This window comes from Harpegnathos saltator, unplaced genomic scaffold (genome assembly GCF_003227715.2).
Source record: "Harpegnathos saltator strain DR-91 unplaced genomic scaffold, Hsal_v8.6 scaffold160, whole genome shotgun sequence".
NCBI classification, from domain to species: domain Eukaryota; kingdom Metazoa; phylum Arthropoda; class Insecta; order Hymenoptera; family Formicidae; genus Harpegnathos; species Harpegnathos saltator.
The window spans coordinates 1,035,327-1,051,347 of NW_020229940.1; the positions used below are offsets into that span (position 1 = coordinate 1,035,327).

Sequence of the window (16,021 nt, forward strand, 5' to 3'; positions counted from 1 at the left end):
GTCAGTAGCATGATAAAATGGCTGAAACTAAAGGTCCATAAAATAGTTGAACATTTGAGATGGAAGATTCTCGGCCTTTGCTTACAAAAGTAAAAATGTCTTGACGGAAAATTCCTGGACTTCTATGGGAAAGGATTAAAATATAAGATTACATTTTAAATGCTAAATAAATAAATAAAATAAATGTTGTTTGTAGGTCCACGAACAGCACAGCGTGTATTAAGATGCGAAGATACATACGGATCTCCGGAATCACCGTTATCAAAAATGGATATCTTGACGACAGTCAGTGAGTGAATTTTTTTATCAATAACAAAGGCAGAACTATAATAATAATAATAATAATAATGATGATGAAGATAATGATAATGATAATGATAATACTAATGATAATGATAATGATAATAGTAACAACAACAATAATGTGTATATACTATATATAATGTGTATATATAATAGTGTATAACACATATACATATATAGGGTGCCTCAGGCAACCTGAACAATTTTTCGTTAAGACGCAGAGCGGGTCAAAGCAAATACAAAAGTCCCATTCTGCGAAATTTGCAATAGTTACCGAATTATTTTTTTATTGCAACACTCTTCAATCATCCATCTCGGCACGCGCTCACTTGTCAAATTTCTGTCCTTAGTAATTCAATAATTATTTGCGAATATCGCAAAACGGTACAGAACTTTTATGTTTGTCTTAATCCGCTCTATGTTTCTATTAATTTCTTGTACTGAGTTATGGGATACCCATTATATCTACGTATACATATACGTATATATATACGTATACAGGGTGTCTCGTTATAAAAACAGTCGGTCCGAATATCGCGAAAACTGAGCCCGATAGACAAAACTGTTTCAAAGAAAAGTTGCATGGTTTCGAGGGGGCCACATGATGAAAATATGAACTTGACCTTGTTTTCTCGCGCATAAACAAATTCATTTATTAAAACTATGTACAGTTCGAAGCAAGACTTTGCGAGAAATATTTCTACAAACTCTATATATTCAGCTTCTCATATCATTTCTTGTGGTCGTAGTAGTGGTTGTTCAGCAAAAACAGCATTGTCAATATTTTTTTCACTCTAGATATCCCATTCGATATATCTTTGTGTTTCTAATGCAGTTTCCAAATGAAATTCATTATTCTCCAACAAAATCTATTATAATGTTATAGGCTCTTCGTTCGAACAAGATAGCGAGACTTGCGTATCCAGCGATATTACAAGTCCACATAGCATTTCTCAACTGGAATTTCCAACACCAGAACGACTACTACCAATTGGACCTCAGAGAGATTTTTCCAGTTTAGTTGAACGTGTATGTCAAGCTCTGGAAATCTCAAATATCGAAGGTTTATATATCTATCATGATTTTCATGTTTCTATATAAAATTGTTATAACCTAATATTTTTTAATCTTTCCCTACAGATACGAATAAATTGAATGAGGATGTAAGGCGCGATACAGTGATGTTCACAAAACAAGATAGCGGGACATCTAAAAATATGGTAAGATCGAAAGAAACTTCAGTCAGCCAAATATTTTATTATATTATAATTATATTATATTGCATATGAATTAATTAAATCTTTGTCACAAATAAATTAATTACACATCATAACTCTGCGGGACATATACAGGGTGTACCAGAAGTCTAGAAACGGTCGAATATTTCATAAACTATGCATTTTAGAAAGAAATGTTTCAGACAAAAGTTATTTAGTTTGAGGGGAACATAAGATTGTGTCATTGAATTGACTTTGAGTGAACGTTCTAAGATCATACGGAGTTCAACTTTATTTTTTTAAATAGAACCCCCTATTTTTCATTACATATTCTTGTAACTCATCTCGAGAGCTTTCCAAAACACTATAAATAAGTTATGTTTTATTGAGTATTTTCCGAGTTATGGGGTTTGAAAGTTACAATACCGCTGGCACTAGCCAAGGTGTACTGCGTGGAGGTTGCACGATCGGATTTACACCTCCTATGTATGTATGTATGTGTGTGTCACAGCAGAAATAACGATTCCAGGGAGTTCGTCACTCCCGTAGTATTTAATGACTCCAATCCTCTCTGTTGTATGTGTGCGATGTGTGTGCGCCCGTGCGTGCGTGTGTGCGTGCGTGTGTGTATGTGTATGTGTAGGGGTGTGTGGTTCAGGGGTGGAGTCGGACTTTACAGATACCCTATATATTGAGTATGATGTTCTTATCTCTTTGCATTTCATTTTAATTTCTTCTCTAACAAGGGGAAGGCCAGAAAAAGGAACGCCATTCCTGCATGAAACCTACACCAAATTGTAGGATTCGATGAGCAATTTTCAAAACACCCGGTTTTTGGCGTTTCCAGACAGTATATTTAGAGAAAATTTCATTTTTATTTGTGCACAAGCATGTGATCCTTATTAAGGCATTTGTAGCAAGCGTTAGCGCAAGTATAAGTTGACCGAGTGGCAACGGGCGTGAGTCGCGCGCGGGAGGTCCATGTTCGCTTCCTGGTGGTACTTGATAATTTTTTTTTTGTTTTTCATAATTCTTGCATTCGATGTATAGAACGTGTTATCTTTTTTGGTCATTGATAGAATAAATTTCTTGTTTTAGAAAGAGAGCCCATCACCACCCCTATCGTACTTGATCAAAATATATGACAGACCTCTTTCTTTATATATGATCATATAGACGAATAATTTTATAGTGCTTTTTTTCTTTTTTTATGCGATCTTATGGGTATAAACCTTTGGATGGTATTTCTCGTAGTAGCATGCAAAGCAATATACCTTGCGGCACCATGAACATTGGCAAAAGATTGCATGCTACTATGACAAATACCATCCAAAAATTTTATCGTTTGAAGATAAAATATTTGACGACACGAATATTCCCAAACTGGAAAATAAACTTTGAAAATACAAACGAGAGAAACAGAAAATAAAATCAAGAAAAAGTGTTAATGACGCTTTGGAAAGCGTAAGATATTATTATTTTTAATTAAAATCGACGGATTTGTATTCATTTATAAAAATTACTGAACTTGGCGCGAGGCACCATGCTTCTTGATTTATTTTGAGGACGGTAGCACTTGTTATCGCGCGTTCCTTTAAATATTAAAAAATTTTATTTTCAATTTTACATTCGGTTCAATCGTGAGTTATAAACTTTCCTTCCTCTCTTGTAGAAGGCAAATTGAAAAAGAATAGAAAATAACACACTCTCTCCTTCTCCTTCTCTCTCTCCCCCCTCTTCCTCTCCCTCTCCCTCCCCCTCTCCCCCTCTCCCTCCCTCCTTTCCTTCCCCCATCTCTCTCTCTGTCCCCTCTCCTTCCTCTCTGCAAAATTAGACTAGGATATAGCACATAGTTTGCAAAGTCTTAAACAAACCTATACATATAGTATAGCTTCAATAAAATATCAATCGTTTTGAGCAAAGCAAGAAGGATATATTCATTCAACTTATTAGCTTTTTATTTATATCCACAGTCTACGTCACTTGCACCGGCATCAAATGGAGCTAATTCTAGCAGATCTCCAAGTCCACGAAGATTAATCAAACAGGTAGCATTGGAATCGTCTCCACCAATGGTGGATATGGGAGATTTTGCTTCGAAGATAACTGATTATGACCAGAAAATTAAAACAAGAGATCAGTATTCATCAATGAGGGATCAGGGATTACGTATTCATCGTGATAAAACGCGTAAGGTTACTAACACCACCACAGATCAAGATGTAATCACTGATGCGAGACGAACAGAGTCCTGGTAAATTATCATCAACAAATATTTTATCTCTTTAGAATAGTTAAGCATGCTACATTTTCAAAAAGATCCATTGTTTAATTCTTATAATTTGCTGTAGAGTAATGATAAATATACAGGATGGGCCATTTTAATTTACCCACACTGATAACTTCGAAGATTATGGAAATATCGAAAAATGTCCAAAAGAAAAGTTATAGGGTTCGTAGGGGGTCAACTGATGATGACTTTGACTTTGGCCTTAAAGGGCATTTTTTAAGTCATTTGAAGGTCAACTTTGTTTTTCTTAATTGTTGAGACGAGTCAGGATCTAAACGCTCAAATAATACAGCTGATACGTTGTTTACTTTACTCGCCCGGAGAACCGGAAAGTAGAGAGTGCTTCTGGCATGGAATTGCCTCGTGCCTTGCGTGATACATGCTGTCTCTCTCAAGAACAATAGACAATATATAAGTTCGTAATTTGCAACAGAAAAGTTTAGATTCAAATTCAGTCTAGAACAGTTCTGATCAACTCCGACGGTGCGCACCCGGTTCTTTGTTATAAGCTCGACACTCGTCGACAGTATCGCACCACGCTTGCCTCAGCAATCCGCATACCGCTTAAATATTTTATTGTTTCGTGGCACCGAATAAGTGCTCTATCAAGTTTCCCACACAGTCACATCGGTAATAAGCACATAAAATAGTAAACGCATTAAAAATTTAAGTCTAATAATTTCAGTTATTTCACGACACACTCGAAGCCCGTCAAAATTGATAAAGAACTTTTCTGACAATCTCTTTATTAAATATGTTCATTTGAAAATATTTTTCAAATGTTTTTCTTTCATGAGTATTGAAAGATGGGTTTTTTAAACTATATCTTTACCTTATATTTATTCGTAAATTATTTTCTCATCCAATAGGTCCGGGCCACAAGTCCAACCAAATTTCAACTTCTTCTCTCAGCAAGCATATCACGCAGATTTCAATTTGAAACAGAGTTTATTCCGTATCGGTGATGATTGCGTTTATGATAGGTGTTCGGAATGTGGAACAATTAAAGAGGAGTATTCTGACGAAGAGCTCGGATTATGTATAATAACTTTGGGAACATTTATCCATCGAGAACCATCTTTAGCAGCACCGCTATTACCAGAAATACTTGGCGTAGTAACCAAGTAAATATTTGCATGCTTGTAAAAAGATATTTGTATGTTTATGTAAAAAAATTCTATATTATTTATTTTCTGTTTCTGTTATCAATTCACATATAGAATAATTGTCGTTGAATAATAATAAAGTTCTGATATATTGGCAGGGTTGCACTTAACGCCATGTACCCTTGGCAAAGCGAAACGAACATGCATTTACCAGGTGGTGCGGTCAGTGTAGCACATCAATTTCTCAGATGTGTTTTGCACCAATTAGCACCTAATGGAGTATTTATGCAAATGTTTCAGACCCATTTAAATGGTAAGTATATAAATTCTTTAATTTATAATAAAGATGCTCTTAAATAATTGTTGTTGATCGAGCAAAAATAGTTTTAATATATCTCCATAAAAAAAATAAATATATGATAAATGTGATGATTGAGACGACCACAATATCAGTTATTTACAATCTATTCACTTCTAGCGTTGCACTATTGTGCAAAAAAGAAAGGCTTTGTAAAATAGGCTGTAAAATTTGTAAAATTTATTGCCAATAGAAAAAAATTGTGTCACATAGGTAATCACAACGTAAAAATCAAGAGAAGTGAATTTAATAGTATGCAATGAAACTGTTCATTAAAAATTTCAACTTCCGTGTGAATCTGCAAACTTTGTACACCGACAACCATCGTTGCGCAATGAGAATAAGAGGACTTATTTCATTTTATGTTGTTAGTTTACTCACACGCACACGTTCATCCGTACACACTAGCTTATTTCTGCAATATGCAATAAAACAGGCGAATGGCGAACATTTTCAACATTTATTGTAACTAATTCAAGGTCATATTAAAACCAAATGTAAATAAGCCTAATTAAACGATTGTCGTCTACAATAATTAATCTTAAATTTTTCCTTGTGTAAGTAATACAGCTAACAATATTTTCAACATAACTCCTGAAATAAGCATTTCCGCACCTATGTCCATATAACATTTTTTCATCCTTCAGGTGTGAGGAATATCTCTTTAAATTTTTTACATATCTTTTTAGAACACCCTGTATATCTAATTTAAATTAGATTTAGATTTGGAGATGTTTAATGTAAAAATAATCTCAATTTGTAGAAACGACCAGGTTGCAATTCTTCAAGAGTGTCGCCCAAGCTTTGATCGATTTTAATGAATTAAACCCCATTGCGCCTCTGCAACTACTACTCGAGGTAAAAAAGTTATTTTAACATAATTGCGTATTACGAATTTTGGTATATAATTTTTTTTCACTTTGTATTCAGTAAAGGATATATCTCGCATGAAGGAAATTTCAAAAATGAATTTCACTTTTCGTTATCTACGAACCTTGCGCGAAACCGAAAATTCTGATTTTAATAAAACTTGACATAAATGTAAATTAGATAGGTTAAGCAAATAAGGTAAAAACAATTCAATTAGTACCAAAAAATAGAAATTGAAAGGGTGCAATGGCTTTAAACTGGACATCCTGTATACAGGGTGAGGAAAAAATACCGGAACCTCGAAATACACCGAAAAATATAATTTTTATAAAAAAATGTTTCAGACAAAAGTTGCAGGGTTTCAAGTAACGCATTACACAGTAATATTAGTATGACCTTGAATAACGTTGTCAAGGCCATGTGAAGGTTATCTTAAATTTTTTAAATAGAACCCCCTATTTTTCATTACATATTCTTGTAGCTTGTCTCGAGGACTTTCCAAAACACTATAACTAAATGTTTTCTCGTTAGGTATTTTTTAAGTTACAAGACTTAAAAGTTGTAGTACAGCCGGCATTAGTATTACTCAAGGTGTACCGCGTGGAGGTTGCATGGTCAGATTTACACCTCTTTTATACGTGCATGTGTGTATGTGCGCGCGCGAGACTTGTGCCCTCGTGTGTACATACCTACATACATATTCTTATTTAAATGTGCGTAAATACCGCTACATGTTCCTGAGCGTTTACATTCATAATAAATGCTCAAATTGCTGGCTATTAACAGTCTGACAACAAGCCAGTCTAAATGTCTGTTAAAATTGGAAATAGGCTTATCATACACAAAAATGAAAATAGCAAAATTGACGGTGCACCTCACACACACACACACACACGCGCATACATACGCATACACACACGCGCGCACACACACACATACATGCATGCATAATAAAGGTGTAAACCCGACCATGTAACCTCCACGCGGTATATCTTGGGTAATGCTAATGCCAGCGGCACTGCAACTTTAAAGTATTGTAACTCGAAAAATACCTAACGAGAAAACATTTAATTATAGTGATTTGGAAAGCCCTCGAGATAAGCTACAAGAATATATAATGAAAAATAGAGGGTTCCATTTAAGAAATTTAAAATGACCTTCACGTGACGTTGACAACGCTATTCGAGGTCATACTGATATTGCTATGTAATGCGTTACTTGAAACCCTACAACTTTTGTCTGAAATATTTTTTCATAAAAATTATATTTTTCGATATATTTCAGGGTCTCGGTATTTTTTCGTTACCCTGTTTATGGCGCATGGAAAATTTTAAACTCGTTTTTCTTGTAAATATAAGAATTGCATCAATTTATTTTACTATTAATTAATAAGAGGGTAGTACTAAAATATATATCAAATTCGATAAAATCGAAATGTGTGAATATAAATCGTGAGAATTGCATCAATTTATTTTACTGTTAATAAGAGGGTAGTACTAAAACATATATTAAATCCGATAAAATCGGAAGGGGCAATCTCTGGTACTCCCCCTTGTCAGTAAGAGAATGTGAATAATTCCCAGAAATTAAGTTCTCTTATTAAACTATCGGCTGCATTCCAACCTACATTCAAAAGAAGTAACTAAACCATATTATCGTATATTATATTATACTTATATTATTGAGTAGAAAATTATAATATTAATGTAATGTCACTCTGTTACTAGATATTTACTTATTTGATTAACTGATGACTAATGATAATTTAATGACAAATTTCATTTTTAGACTTTGAATATGAAAAAATCATTACCGATGGAACGGTTGCCGACAATATTGTATAATATTGCATGTTATTTGGATTGTTTGCCATTGGAAGCGGGATTAGGTCCTGGAGTTGCTACCTGGAGCGGCTTATTGGCTCAGTTCGACGGACTATTTCGAAGACTTGTTCTTATGCTTCCTGCTGTCGAGGATATCATTCCTCTTCTACGAATTATGATTTCAATATTAAAAGTTCCAGGAATTCAACAATCTAAGGTATGTACCTCGATAAAATAAAAGAAAACTAGATATCGTGTGAAATTTATCTTTTTCAATTATCACCAAATCATAATATCTGATATTTGCAATTGTGATTTTTGTGGTATTTTACATGTAACTGTTTTATGTGTGGATAAATGCTAAAATTTATCTTTCGAATACAAAAAACGTGTTTCGAATTAAACACGTTTTTTGTGTACATTTATTTCCAACGTTTTGTGAACGTTTACTTCATTAAAGAGAAATTAAAGAGAAAAATTAATTAAAGAGAATAAAAGAATATTATTCTGTCACTCTTCAATAGGTATTCTTTCATTAATCTTAAATGAATGATTGATTAATCATAAAGGAATTATAAAAACAGATTTTCAACAAACGGCGATGGTCGAAATTGTAAGGCGATTGGTTAGTATGCTGGAGCTTTGAATATTGCGGGTTCGAATTTTGTTTTTTGTAATTTTATTTAATCTACAGTAAAGCATAACATTGTACAACGTATTTTTATTATTGGAAACTTAATAAAAAATAATTTACTTTGTATATACAATATTTATTTGCTATAAATAAAGTTTAACTAATTTTCTATTTTTGTCACGTTTTTATTTCTACATATTGTATTTATATCGACAGATTTCAAATACTTACAATTTCCACCACCACCGTTCGTTGAAAATCTGTTTTTATAATTCGGTACATACGTTACACGAAAAAATTTAAATTCACCTTTTTTGTGAATGTTTGAGAATTGCGTCGAATCACTTTAATTAGTGAGAGGATAGTATTAAAACACATATCAAATACGGTAAAATCAGAAAGGGCGGTCTTTGGTACTTTTCTTGTTAACAAAATACCTAATATAGATAGAGAATACAGAACCAATTTAATATTGCAAACAATTTTCCTAATTTTCTACAATTTGGAATGACTATATTAAATTTTTTTTCTTTCTTTCTTATTCTTTTCCTTTCTTCCCCCTCATGAGGCATATTCTTTTATTTAAGAGATACCTATTGATGTTTTCAATATCAAGTCGCTCTTTTGCTGATGAAATAAACTGAAATGTTCACAAAAAGTTGGAAATAAATCTATAAAAAACGCAGGTTTTTTTCTACCTAGAAATCAAAACCAATCCAATAATATTACACAATATTGTTTCAGGGAATGCTGGATCCACTTTCTAAAGTAATAAGTTACGCTATACAAAATTCAACGTTGCAATACCATTATTTAACAGACTTATGCTATTTATGTCATAGAGGATTTACTCGCGATCGCGATAAACATTTTTTTGGTAGAACGATTGTGTTTGAATTGGTTCAAGCTATCAAATTCAAGATTACAATACCGGATTCGAATTTCTTGCTGCTTCTCCAATTTGTACTCCAGGTACAATTAATAAAATAACTAATAGAGTAATTAATAGAGTAATTAATTAATATAGATATAGAGATTAATTAATAGAGATATTAATAGAATAATAAACAGAATAAATGTTGCATTTAACGGAATAACGAGATACAGTCGTGATCTTCACATACAGAGCAGATGTATTCCGTATTATATTCTGATATGATCGTATCGAAAAATGTAAGGTTATTCTATTAAAAACCGTCACGAAATAGAACATAAAAAATAAATAAAATTATTGTTATATAATTACACTTTATGTAAGAGACCGTTAGAAAAAATCTATGGGTATATAAAAGTAGTACATAGATATGTGCAGAAGGTGGTCGGCCATTTCTAGTAAATTTATTAAGAGGTTGCATTGAAAATCGCTGTTTTTGACCATTTATTTCAATAACAAAATGTGTGAATATATCAAAGTATTTGCCTTCGGAAGCTATAATTTTTTCCTACTTTTCTGACAGAAATTGAATTCTGCGACGAAAGAACAGTCTGTCAATCCATTTGAGTCAATCCATTCAGCAACCCAATTTTCGACTTCTCCGTAATTATGAAAAAGTGTATCTTCCAAAGCGTGTTGCATCGATCAACAGATGATGATCGCTTAGGGCTAAGTCCGGAGAATACGCTGGGTGAGGGAGAACCTCCCATTTGAACTCTATCAGTATTTGTTTCACGGTTATAGCAACATGGGGCCGAGCGTTGTCATGAAGAAGAATCACTTTTCGGAAATTTGATGCAGTTAATGGTCGTTTTTGCATCAAATTATCATTCAAACGTTCCAATTGTTGTCGATAACGTTCGGCGGTGACTGTTTCATTCGGTTTCAACAGCTCATAATACACGACACCCTCCATATCTCACCAAATAGAGAACATTGCTTTATGACCGTGGATGTTTTGCTTTAGTGTCGACGTTGATAGTTGGCCAGGATTAACTCATGATTTCTTGCGTTTCGGGTTGTCGAAATAGATCCATTTTCATCGCCAGTCACGATACGCTGCAAGAAACTTTTCTTTTTATGCAAGTAAAGAAATCAAGACGTTTAAACGATTAGCAATGGCAAATTTTCGATCAATTCATATAGCAGCCATCTCCCTTCTTTTCGAAACTTTCCCATGACTTGTAAACGTCGTGAAATGATTTTCGACTTCGAGCTGTTGAGCCAATTCTTTGAGTGTTTGAGCAGGGTTTTTTTCCAATCGAGCTTGCAATAGTTCATCTTCGAACTTTTTCGATTGACCTGGCTGTTATTTGTCGTGAATGTCACAATTATCACTTTTAAATCATCGAAATCAATCTCTGCACATATAGTTTCCGATGAAGCAAATTCACCATAAGTTTTCACAAGCAATCGATAAGCTTCAACTGCACTTTTTTCTAAATCAAACTAGTGTAAAAGAACATCGGAGAAACAATTTGTCGCATTCCATTTTAATTCAGTTATAAAAAAGCACTTGTGTAAACAAAGGTTGACGTCTGATGACTGAATTTTAATGGGAAATGTTCACACTTTAAAGTGATGTAAGAGACATCTGTCACTGCCCACAGCATACACAGCTAGAGCCATTTATACGTGAACAGTGGCTTTCAATTCAATCTTCTAATGTACTGACAAGTAACACTACCCAACTGTCACTCACCGATTCCAATGAAATTTGGCAGGCACGTAGAACATTGAAAAATATTGAACACAAGTCTTTTTATATCGGCTGACAACGCATTTTAAGGGTGGAAATCACCCCTTGATCCCTGAACATGAAAACACTATTTCAACCCTTTGTACATATTACATGTAATTTTCATCAAACTTATCTTCCATTGAACTAGTCAGGGAGGGGTTTTTAATGAAACTCTAATTCCTAATTATATAGGGTACTTCAGACCACTCGTTCATCCCTTTTCAAATTAAGGGAAATGGTTTTCAATAAAAATTCCGAAAATTTTCATGACTTAATACGCTCTACTTAATTAGGTTTAGACAAAGATCAGCTCGATAACATTTCGGCAAGTCAGACAAATATTAAGAATCTAGGTAAACTCAATATTAAATCAATGGTTTTATATTATTTAAGTTGCTTTTCAGCCGTCGTCAAAGTAATATAAGTTAAGTGCAACATTTAATATTTTACCATCTGTTAACCATTGATAAACTAACATCGATTCCATATTATTTCAGAACGACAAATTATCATCAAAAGCTCATTATCATCAAAATCAGACAATCGTTATTCAACATTGATTCAACATTGACCCAATATTTTTGTGTTGCTCGGATGTGATGGTGTTTCAATCATTTTTTTATTAATAACATTTTTAGAAATAATGAGCGGTAGATAAAACTTTTTGATTGTTACTGCGGACATTGATAACATATATTAAGATCACGACATATATTAGTATCTCATTGCATTGTTAAATATAATATTTACGGTTAATATAAATTAAATTAATAGAATAGCTAATGAAAGAGATAAGAGAGATAATTAATAGAGATAATTAATAGAATAATTTATAATATTTAAGCTATAGTTTAATGATTATTATATATTATATAAATAATAAATATTTTAATATTACTCTCAGGATATTGGAGGATCTTTGCCTAGCACTATCACGATGAAAAATAATATTCAGACAGACATGTCGCCAATTTACAATACGAACGCTTCTGAATCTTTAAAAAATCAGTTATCGGATGTCCTTGATTTCTTAGCTGACTTCCACACATTAAGCAAGATCAAGGTAATACTGTCTGTTCAAATATAAATTTTTTATATTCACAGGGTGAGAAGAAAGGGTATGGAAACCCTGAAAAATTTCATAAAATATAAATTTTACAGAAAAGTATGTCAATTAAAAGTTGTAGGATTTAAAAACATCTATTTACTGATTTTATCAGTTTAACCTTGGATGGTACTGTTAAGGTCAGGACAAGGTCAAATAGAATTTTTTAAATGTGATCTTAATTTTTTATTATATATTTTTATAGCCTTTGTTGAGTCGTCTTCAGAACACTATAATAAAGTTTCTTTTGATTAAGAATTTAAGAAGATATTTTAAAATTTGTCATGATACTTTTTAATATAAAATATCTTATAAAGTAAGTAAATAATCTTGTAAAGGAAGAAGATCGGGCCATCTAAGCAAGATCGAAGAATGATCCGGCCATTTAAAGCAAAATCGAAGAATTCTTTTCAAAGCAAGTTTATAATAAATTTCCAAAGTATTTACCACTCACAGTTTGATAATGTGTTAGTCAAACGTAAAATCTTAAAATATCGTTCTTAATATAATCCTTGGAAATGAATGCAGTTTTATCAAGGATTTGACGACGTGGCTCATCTATAGTTTGTGTTATATAAACTTTACTCTTCAAGTAACCCCAGAAAAAATAATCGAGAGGGGAGAAGTCTGGCGATCGAGCTGACCACTCACTCTCTCTTTCTCTCTCTCCTCCCTATCAATTATTCAGCGAAAATTTCGTTTAAATAATTACGAATATCCCTTCCACAATGTAGCGCAGCACCATCTTGTCGGATCCAAATGTTCTCAATGTTCTCAATGTTCTTCATCAACAATACTTTTATTACAAGAACTGTTTGGTTTCAACATATCCCATATTTCAGCATTTAAATTTCCTTCAATAAAGAATAGTCTTATTAAAGTATTATTTACATATCCGTGTGCCCAAACATTTAGTTTCTTCTAATGTTAAATATGAAATTCTAGCATTTAATGAGAATATCCAATCAAAATTTACAATAATGTCGATTGTCATTACCGTTAAATTGAAACATTGCTTCATCTGAGAAAACTATGTTGTAAAAGAAAATCAGGTTCTACATCTACACTTTTCATCATTAATTCACAAAACTCTACGACGTTGATTGAAATCCTCTTCGTTCAGTTTGCACTAGATAAATTTTATATGCATAGAATTTATTCTGTTTTAATATTTCGCAAACCGATTTATGATCTATTTGATCAGAAGTTCTTCAGCAGTCTTACAGGTGGAACTGTGTAGATTCTCTACAAAAGATTACAATACCTATAATGCCTTCTTGGGATTTGTTGCTATTGCTAGTTTCCTTGTTTTTGGGCGGTTTTTAATGCTATCAATTTTTTTCGAAACGTCGCGTCGGACTGTTCTGTGAATCGTAGATTTTGAGATATTTGTATACTTTCATTCCGGAACATAACGTTGAAGAGCTGCCTAATATCATTATATAACCTTAGTCTATTTCCTCGTATTCTCATCTTCAAAAAAGATATTCATTTACATTCAGTACAATGTTGCATTTTGACAAGATAAAACAAACAATGTACAAAAAATGTAAATACTCTAATAATTAGAGAGAGTAAATATGCAACTGATATGTGGTAGCCGCGAAAACAACTGATTTTAAATAGCCCTAAAAATATTTGATTTTGAGTAGCTCTTTAACACGTTAAGCGCGGAGCCGATTTTGCTGAGCTTTCCGTTCAAGCGGCGCACAGTGGACAAAATATCTGACTTTATTCTAACCTTGCCAACGCCATCCAAGGTCAAACTGATAAAATCAGTAAATAGATCTTTTTAAACTCTACAATTTTTACCCGAGACATTTTTCTGTAAAATTTATATTTTTAAAAATTTTTCAGAGTTTCCATATTTTTTCTCCACTTTGTATGTAAATTACGACAAACCGTGATTAATCAGAATGTAACAGTAAATGAAATTGTATTTGTCTATAAGAATACATTTTGAGAATTGCTTTTTTTAGAGTTATAGTAAAGATATGCACGCGGGATTAAACGAGGACACGTTAGGTGGAATATTAAAATGTGGCCTCGCTCAATATGTAGCTTTAGAAATTACAAGAGGCAATAATAGAGAGAATAAAGCTATTGCGCGTTATTTACCATGGTTATACACTGCACCATCTACGATACAAGGGTAAATTTTTTTCGTTTATTATGTCTCTTATGCGTTTACGTTTCAGTATTCTCTCACTACTGCAGCGAAACTTCGCACAATTTAACTAATTTATAAAAATTAATTATATACATAATTTTTCATAAATTCATTTTTTAGTGCTCGCGAATATGTTGATTGTATCGGCCACATCAGACTCCTATCCTGGTTGCTATTGGGGTCGCTTACACATATAGCAATGTATACTGGCAATACTAACAATCATACTCATAGTTCAACAATTTTATTGGCGCAACCGATACCTCAAGAAGTGTCCTGTCATATTGCAGATCACATACAAATCATTTTCTCAGGATTCCCAGAACAATCAAAAACCTCGGTTCTTCATATGTCGTCTCTTTTTCACGCATTTATTCTTTGTCAGGTATCTATATATTAAATTGTAAAATTATTATTAACTATATTGAATTTACGTTAATGAATGTGTTATGTTTTATTTCAGCTTTGGACAATGTACTTGGAAGAATTATCAAAGAACAACGCATCGAATAGTGAAAGTCATAATATCACCATGAACATTTTATTAGAGTTTTGGGGCAAAATAACACCGTGTATTTTGCAACTCGTTTCTTATTCAAAAGCCGTAAGAATAGATTCTAAAAAGATAAATTATACGAATATCATATGTTTGTCTTTTTTTACACACTATTATACAAAAATAAAAGAAATATATGCAATCATTAATATTGTACATTTTTCAGCTATCTGAAATGCTTAACTTGCATTTCTTAAGTTTACTAGAAGCCTTGTTAGAATGTGGATCAATTGTATTAAGTAAACTATTACCCTTATGGAATGCTATTTTATTTTCCCATCATGTTCAGGTAAGGATAAAGTACCAAAAACGTATAATAAGAATTTAACAATAAATTATATATCAATCAATAATTTATTTCACTTCTTTACAGTTACCAGGACATCTACAAATGCGCTTACAGAACTGTCGTGATTTCCCCCCAAGCAGAATGACAGAAAATTTTGTTTCTAATCGAAGAGAATTAAATGCGATACTCCTACGATGGTTACATCGATTACAATTTAAAATGGGTCAAATAGAAATGCAATCTTCTACCGCTACACAATTCTATTCTATTTAAAAAAAAATAAGAAAGAAAAGGATCATCTATAAAAATAAGATTAACTTAGCCAAATTAGGCAAATTTATCTTAATTAAATACACAGCGAAGATAAATAAAAGACATAGTAATTTATTGAATGAAAGAAAAGAGAAAAAAGCGAAGCGTAACATATTATATATAAATTATATATATATATATATATATATATATACATACAGGGTGTATATACATATATATAATTGTAACACACCAACTCCATAGAGGCGTACAGCTAACCAATAGGAATGAAAAAGTCCTCTTCTATTCAGTGATATCTCTCATCGCCTTTTTAGTAATAACCGCGTAAAGTTTAGCGTTTATCACGTCTATC

At 32.6% G+C, this 16,021-nt stretch overlaps 1 protein-coding gene across 8 annotated transcripts in view; it reads left to right on the forward strand.

The window, feature by feature from the left end:
* Window positions 1–15,810, forward strand: part of unc79 (UNC-79 domain-containing protein) — a 49,575-nt gene extending 33,765 nt beyond the window's left edge. For 6 of the 8 annotated variants that reach the window (XM_025296845.1, XM_025296846.1, XM_025296843.1 and 3 more), the window contains 15 exons: window positions 197–289; window positions 1,190–1,366; window positions 1,444–1,523; window positions 3,494–3,774; window positions 4,680–4,934; window positions 5,075–5,229; window positions 6,038–6,132; window positions 7,933–8,184; window positions 9,346–9,573; window positions 12,181–12,339; window positions 14,361–14,533; window positions 14,672–14,936; window positions 15,015–15,155; window positions 15,274–15,396; window positions 15,481–15,669. In XM_025296845.1, coding sequence (XP_025152630.1) covers window positions 197–289; window positions 1,190–1,366; window positions 1,444–1,523; window positions 3,494–3,774; window positions 4,680–4,934; window positions 5,075–5,229; window positions 6,038–6,132; window positions 7,933–8,184; window positions 9,346–9,573; window positions 12,181–12,339; window positions 14,361–14,533; window positions 14,672–14,936; window positions 15,015–15,155; window positions 15,274–15,396; window positions 15,481–15,669 — 2,666 coding nt within the window. Of the gene's footprint in view, window positions 1–196; window positions 290–1,189; window positions 1,367–1,443; window positions 1,524–3,493; window positions 3,775–4,679; window positions 4,935–5,074; window positions 5,230–6,037; window positions 6,133–7,932; window positions 8,185–9,345; window positions 9,574–12,180; window positions 12,340–14,360; window positions 14,534–14,671; window positions 14,937–15,014; window positions 15,156–15,273; window positions 15,397–15,480 lie in introns of those variants that run through there. The other 2 variants (XM_019842641.2, XM_025296847.1) reach the window with 2 other exon arrangements.
* The last annotated feature ends 211 nt before the right edge of the window (window positions 15,811–16,021 follow it).